Source organism: Ruditapes philippinarum, unplaced genomic scaffold, assembly GCF_026571515.1.
Source record: "Ruditapes philippinarum isolate M1 unplaced genomic scaffold, ASM2657151v2 ctg7986_1_1_1_1, whole genome shotgun sequence".
NCBI classification, from domain to species: Eukaryota; Metazoa; Mollusca; class Bivalvia; order Venerida; family Veneridae; genus Ruditapes; species Ruditapes philippinarum.
The window spans coordinates 7,423-15,270 of record NW_026854765.1 but is presented as its reverse complement, the minus strand read 5'-3'; the positions used below and the strand labels follow the sequence as shown (position 1 = coordinate 15,270).

At 33.6% G+C, this 7,848-nt stretch overlaps 1 protein-coding gene across 1 annotated transcript; it reads right to left on the bottom strand.

The window, feature by feature from the left end:
• Nucleotides 1–286: 286 nt before the first annotated feature.
• On the bottom strand, nt 287–1,555 carry LOC132740991 (uncharacterized). Its single transcript, XM_060729064.1, has one exon. The coding sequence runs from the start codon at nt 1,549–1,551 to the stop codon at nt 637–639; it is 915 nt and encodes a 304-aa protein (XP_060585047.1). The 5' UTR covers nt 1,552–1,555; the 3' UTR covers nt 287–636.
• Between the last annotated feature and the right edge of the window lie 6,293 nt (nt 1,556–7,848).

Here is a 7,848-nt window from a genome sequence, read left to right as displayed (position 1 = left end):
AATTTTTGTATTACTATACAAAACAGTATTAATTAAAATTAAGCAAATAATTAATTTATAGTTACCATGTTAGAATAAAGGCTGTTAATTGTTAGTATTCTGTAAGGATTATCAATTAATCACAACATTTAAACTATAAATACTTGTATTAATATTGATGACCATAACCCTGGCAGTATGCGTGTAATTAAGTCAAAGTCAATGGAAATGTTCGTATTATAAACATGATACATAGCTAAGCTAAGCTAACAAACCTGTGAGATTATCTTTCCTGTTTATCTTGTAGGTTTTTTTGTCCATTTTTCATCTCCTCAATTCGATGTTTGACCCTTTTCCCCAAAAGAATGTGTTGCTCCGTTTGATTGTCCTTCACAATAGCTTGGCAAACTAGTGACTTCAGATTAGCAGTTAACTCGGCTAAAGATAATGTCTTTCTCGTTTTTTTCCTTGAACTGATTTGGTTAAATTAAATGTCTTTTTTTTTCATCTGGAACTTGATTTAAAACTTCTTTCCTGAACTTTATCTGTGCTTTTAATGCTTCAATTTTCTCACTGTCATTACTGTATGATGACAACATATTGTCTACTTCATTTTGACAATGCCACAAACCATGCATTACTATATTGTTGGTATACTCAGTCTGCTTTTTTAATCTTTCTCGTTCTTGTTTTTTCCTTTTGTCTAACTTTCTCCTGTATTTTCTCTTGCTTCTTCCTGTTTATTTCACGAAGCCTTGCTTTATAGTTCACCCTGTACTTCTGTATCTGTTTTGATGCCATTCCAATCAACTCATTCTTTTCTGTTTCTTCCTTGGCAGATAACCAGTCCATGGTTTTGTTGTTGAGAAACATTATATATGATTCGGCTGCTAATGGGGTAATGTTCGGTTTTGACCTAAGTAATTGGTCTAATTGTCCAAAGACACTTTCAGCGAATGCTGAGGTTTTTGGATTTCCTTTTATGAGGTTAGGATCCACAGACGCAAACTCCCTACCTGGAAGATGCTCTTCATACAATATCTGTGACATTTGAGGTAAGGTTCCTAAAATAACTTGAACAAATACTTGGCATACGCCATCATAATCCCTTGGCTCTATCAATGACTCATATATGCAAAATTTCTGTACATGTTCTTCAAACAACACGAGATTTCCAGACATGAACTGTTCGACATTAGCCGAGGCATTTTGCAGAAAATTCACCACTGCTAGGTACTTCTCATTCATATCAGATAATGATACATGTTTGTCTTCTAAAACATACCACAATGGACAAGTACTTAACTTACTCACTAGAGCAAGAGCCTTAGTACCAGAAATGAACTCAGTAACTTTCAAGTCATGCAATACAGCTTTTTGAAGTTTGTTTGAACAACCAACACTTTCCAAGAATGAAATCATTTGTTCATGTAGGAAAAAGATAGAGGCTGCGTTGCTAAACAATACATTGAACCTAGAACCCTTAAAGGCTTTCAATGGTACCGAAGTCAATTTCTTGTCACTGAGAAAGTTGAATGAAGCATCAAATATAGGAGTGTCATTGTCAAACATCTGTTTTTCAGTCTCCTTCAATGACTTCTGAGCGGCTTCTGCATAATTAACCAAAGCGTGAAGTCCACACAAAAAATTATGCATCTTTCCAAGACGAAATTTCTCCTTGTCTGAAAAAGTGTCATAATTTGCATAACACAGAGGTAGCACTTCACGTCTGTAAATTTTTAACATGGCATTAAATTTGACATCAGTGGCTGCTCTATCAGACATGGTAGAGGTTATGTGACACAGTATATCATTGGAGACAGAATTTGATGATGAAATTGCTTCAATGTCAATCAAAATTTCTCGAAATGTACTCAATGTGTCTTCCGCAGACTTGGTTTCAATATCACGAAGCACAAGAACCCATAAATTACCGTCCGAGTCTGAAGCTTCATAGCCCATATACTTTTCACCGAACTTTGAGGTTTCATCAGTTAATAAACATGTATTGGTTCCTTTGGTAAAAACCTCAGCTATATGACTATGGGCTAAACAGAGACGCTGCAAGTTCATATTAAGCACTGTTGACTTTGAAGGAACCTTATTGGGTTTCTTATTGGCTAATTTAAGTACAGATGTTATAACACTGCCTACTTTAGATGCACGTACATTAAGTGTCAATAACTCGTAGACACACTGTTTTATATTTGGCAAATACCTTTTACTGTGCTCATCAAACACCACATGTCTTCCACATTATCATTCAAAATATCATTTAAATACTGAACACTTTCAGTGAGTTCATTTAATGTGCTTTCTTTTTCTTTCAACTGTTCAATACGTTCAGTTTTATCAATACAACACCTCTCATTTAAAGCATCTTCTAATTTTTGTATTTTTTTAGCATAAATTTCACGAGATCTGAAGCAGTTCGCTTTAAGTTCAGTTTTACATAAGTGAGCTTTTAAGCTGATAATGACAAGGCATCTTCAGTCTTCTTAAGTTCATTATCTTTAGACTCCACCAGGTTTTCTGTTTTAATTATTTTTTCAGTAAGTGATTGAGTCTTTAACTTTTCTGAAATAAGTGAAGATTTCAAAGAATCACAGTTAAGAGCTTCATCTTGAATAATTTGTGGACCCCTTTTGCTAAGATCTGCTGTTGGAAAGCTGATTTTTTTGTTCAAATATTCATCTAAATTCTTTACACCATTAGGACGGCTAATATCTTTTTTAATTGTTTCACTTTTTCAATAACTTTCTTAACAGAATAGTCAAATGCCTGTCTGGTTGGCTGACTGGATTTACCTGCACTCAAAGAGTTCACATACATGTATTTTTCAGTAATATATTTAATACAACTGATTTTATCATGTTGCTTGTGAAAGTCAAAAACATCTTTATTGGTTAATTCAGATATTTTAGTGTTTTTTTCAATATATATATTTTCGAAGCTCTAAATGGTCAATATGTTTGTAATTTCTATGTATAAAGCAAAAATAGTTCTTATAAGTATTAATTAATTTTGTAATGGTTATTAAATTGTATTCTTAATTCTCAGTATTTTTTTCAGTTGTTTTTTCAGTTCAAGATTTTCCTGCTTCAGCCGATCATTTTCTGATTTAAGAAATTTGTTTTCAGACAATAATTTGTCAATGTCGTGCGTACTTTCACCACTTTCTTGAGAGTATTTAAGTTCATTGTAATCACCCTTTTTTCCCGGCATGTAGGCATAGGCTTCCCAAGTGCTATCAAAGGGGTCAAATGAGTCATCCTCGTTCTGTTTAAGAAAAGCAGGTATAAAGTTATAGGCTACTTAGGAGCTAGGCTGACAATACTGAAGCATCCCTTGTTCTTAATGTAGCCAGATTTGTGAGAATGTTTGACATCATTGTTAGAAAATTTCATATAATACGATTACATCGTGAATTTTGTTAATGAATGGAACAAACAATCAAGTTAAATATAAAAATATGACAAGGGATGCCCCAACAAAGCAATATACACATCGGCAATCAGTTACAGTGTTAGTTTTATTCACATGCAACATCACCACACCATATTATATATATATTTATATTGCAAATGGCTAGGATAGCAAAACAATCAATTACTTCACTTCAAGATGAATAAAAAGCCACTCTTTGAATGTATTCTCTAAATTTTAATTTCAATTATAAAATATACTTTAGTTTTTTTTTTCAAATTTTGTTTGTAATTATATATTTTAACAATGATAAACTGTGTTATCCTTGTTGCCATTAAATGCTGTAAAGTTGGCTAAAATCAGTGTGAAGGAGAAGGTTGAGTACACATGATTCTATGAATTGAAAGCAGGTAACTAGTCTACAAGCCATACTTTTGTGACATTCAAAAATTAGTCTGTTTTCACAATCTACAGATTCCTCAGAATGCCTTTCTACAAATGATGGTGCTGGTTTAGACCGCTTTCTTCCATTGAAAACAGGGGATGGGGCTGGCGATGGTACAGTGCTACCGCTGGCCTCGGGTTCGGAGTCGGATCTGGTCAAGTTGGAGTCGGACTCGAATTTACTCATCACTGTAGAGTAGAATTGCAATTTAACCATCGAAAACGGCAGCTAAACACACGTCCCTTTGATAATTTACCATAAACTTATCAAAACACGAATATTAAACGTAATTTAAAGTCAATAAACACTTACTCGGACATTTATAAACATCTCGAAAATATATGACACGGCAACGGTCATATTGCGTTCGGACAGTGCGTATTTCGGACAAATTAAAATATCTACTTGCGCTGCAATGCGCTTCCTTTTACAAACGAGTTTGTTAAAAATAATTATAAATGACACATTGCTAAATTCCAAAATCACTTTTCCACCATCTTTTCACCATTACATTAGGTAGAAATACCTGTTGCCAAAATTGAAGTTTTTCTAGAGCTGTTTTCGCGGACTTTTTACCATGTTTTCGACTAAAAATTTTACATATGCTTAATTTTGACATCTTTCTTCAAAACGAGACTACAAGGCCCCGATTTTACACTATATTTTCAATGAAATGGATAGCTAAAACAAGCACCAGTGGCGCCGCAAAAAAAGTCAAAGGTCATCGACCTACTTTCTGTTTTTTGTACGAGCTGTATCGGAAAGAAAACGCAGATTTCCGTTATTTGAAGATTATTTTTTATGAAAATTAAGGTGTTTTCTTGATAAATGATACCATACAATGTGCCTAGATTATTGGTTTATTAAGAAAAAGAAGCTAGTTTCACTTACGTATTTATATGGAGCCAGATAGGAAACCAATATGGCCGCCGATCGTTGACGTCACTAGTAACACGCCAAACTCAACGATTCTTCTTCCCTCTTTCCAACCCTCATTATCAACCGATTTAGGAAGAGTGGATGTTTTGTAGAGCTGGTTGGTTGACCCGTTATACTGGTTACCTGTACTATAGTTATGTTCTATTATTAAGTCGGAATACTTGTGTTTTCTGCATCTTTTTACACTTTTTTTTTTAATCGACCGAGCGTATCACGACGGTAAGACGCAATGTTAGATATCTACGGAAATTTCGTCATTTTCTTGGGGAATACTAACGCGTGACCGGGGATATCCGCTATTATTAGAATTCCGACTTTATTCGTAAACAAACGAAGTTCGTTACGATAAATGGCGAGCTATGGCGGTGAATGTCGAAGATTGCCGATTTCATTATGGGTCTTATACCTTAAAATTCAAGAAAGCAAGATTAACTGTTATTGTGAACTACAATACCATCCATGATACATATGATGTTTCAATTAGATAACTCTTAGGCAAAAAATAAAAATATGTTTGTTTCCCCTTCCCGACCCATTAAAATAGGGTTGGGTAGGTAGGTAGGTAGGTACATAAAGGACTTTTTTATGTGTGCATAATAATACATAATCTTTATATATGTATAATGAACTATTAAAATTAATTTAGAAGTTTGTGTAAATGTTATTTGCAATTCCTTGGCAAATGAACAAAGTTGGATTAACTTTCAGAACTGATATGTTTGTGGCGATTATCTGGCAAACTTGTTTTTATAGATAAGTTTCTGGTGATCTTTCAGCGAATATTTTTTTGACAGAAAGATTCTGGCAATCTCTGGCAAATTAGTTTTCCACTGAAAAGTTTCTGGCAAACTATTGGCGAACAACTTAATATTCTGGTGAATTCACCGCAAAGTCGCCAAATGTTTGCTACAGAGTTGCCACAAGTGGCGATATCTGGCAAAGACTTGACACAGTGTTTCGGCGAATTAAAAGATTTGCAGCGAATTTGCGGCAAAGTTGCGGCGAGTTTACGGCAAACCTTTCCTTTAGGTACGGGTATAGTGTCACTTCTATAGGTATTCAATAGTCAGGGTATGCTGTGTCAGGAGGAAGCTAGTAGTTAGTTTAACATCTCATTTATTCATCATCAACACCATTCATGCATGTATAAACCTTCATTAGCAATATAATTAATACATGTAGTCAAAATGGGTACATGTCCGGAAACCACTCCAGTTGGGTTTGTTTACCTTAGTAACATATAGATAAAAGTTCGGTACAAGATTGTAAATACTTGAAATTTATACGTTTATTATAGTTATTTTAATATGGGAAATATATTTATTAAATTATTCTGGGTACTATCTCTCCAGATGGATACTTTTTAGAAAGCATTATGCTTAGATGTTACGTCTGTAAAGCGGACAATACAATTGACCAAGTTCAAGGGGAAATCTGGGGTATTTATAGGAAAAGGTCACATGACCCTTAAAACAGTAACGATACTTCATATAATGACGTCACTGAGTACCAATATGGGACATGTTATCTATTTGATGACGTCACATTGTCTTCATCTTGACTCGATTAAATACAGAACATATTCTAGGTTTCCATCTGTAATTCTAATCAGAACCAACTAATTATGGACGAAACACAAGGTATGGCACAAGTGTTATGTGTTATGTTGCAATAAATAAGGGATTACAAATGGGCAAACTGGTGTAAACATCAGGTATTATACATATTTTAATAAATCAGAATAAAGATGATAACTGTCAACAAATTTTAACGTGGTTTCCGGAGTTATAAAAAGTGTATTGATGTTCGGACGAAATGAACTTGTAACAATATATGTTGTAAAACTTTAGAATGAAAACAATGTTAAGCACTCGAAATTATTTTTTTTAAAAACGCAGTAAACAAACGTCATACAATAAATTACCTATGTAGCGGTAAAATAATTCTTCAATTTCCACTTTTATTTTGAGTCGTAAACATTTTTACATCTAAAGATATATTTTCTTTTTTTTACGAATTTTAAGGTCAACTATCTTTAGCTTTTGAATTCATTCAACCAAAAGTACAGCGTTATAAATGCAAGCAGCCATTATGGATACTCCTTCAGGGTATAATACCGTATATTGCGTCATGCCTAGCGAGTCAATGGAATTCTATACGATCAATGAACACACCCATCTACGCGGATATTAATAGCAGGTCACGGGTTATATTTACATACGGGAATTTCATGTTATCAACGCTGTTCCGAACAAATCCTGAATATTTTTCCTTTTTTTGCTGTTAATTTAGTTGTAAATTCTGCGGGGAATTTTCAAGTGTTTGGGGACTTTTAGGATCAAATTGGTGGAAAAAAGAGGTTGGTTTGGTTAGGGAAGTAGACGATATTCGGCATCTTTAAAGAAGGGGCTTTTTGCCCTGCCTTGTTATATTGTAAAAATGTTTCTTTAAAGCCGGTCCTAGGGTTCGTGAGGGCTGTTGCACTTAATCAGTATCTCTCGTGTACAGACTCAAACCGAGTCTGCAATTCTTATGTAATTTTGTTGTGCTTAATGCTTCCGAGGGAAGTTTTTTTCTAAAAACTTTGTTTCCAGATTTTTAAATGAAAGGACAAGTAAAGAATACTAAGCATGTGCATACAACGTAAAGAATGAGTATAATCTATATGTGAACTATTTAGTTGAACCTGTAGGCAATGGAAATATGTTGTGTATTCATTTTACCATATATGTTCTACAAAGAACTGATTGATATTATATGGAAAAACAATATTAAAACGAAATCTCAAAGAAACTCATCATTTTATCACTAAGTCTATAAAGAACGATATAATTTAATATATTCATTGATGAGATGCTTTTAAAATGATAAAATAGTTGAACCAATGGAGAATTTTCTGGATTTGTCTCAAGACCAATAATTAAAAATTCAGATGCTGATGGGTTATGCAATAAAAAAGACCGTATTTAATTAGTCAAATGTGTTAAAAAATCAGATTCAGTAAACCGTTTCAATAAATTAGTGATTACAAAAAGTTAATACAATAAATACAACAAATG

Coding starts and splice junctions, on each gene's coding strand:
- LOC132740991 (XM_060729064.1), bottom strand. CDS start 1,551: ATGTTTGACAATGACACTCCTATATTTGATGCTTCATTCAACTTTCTC.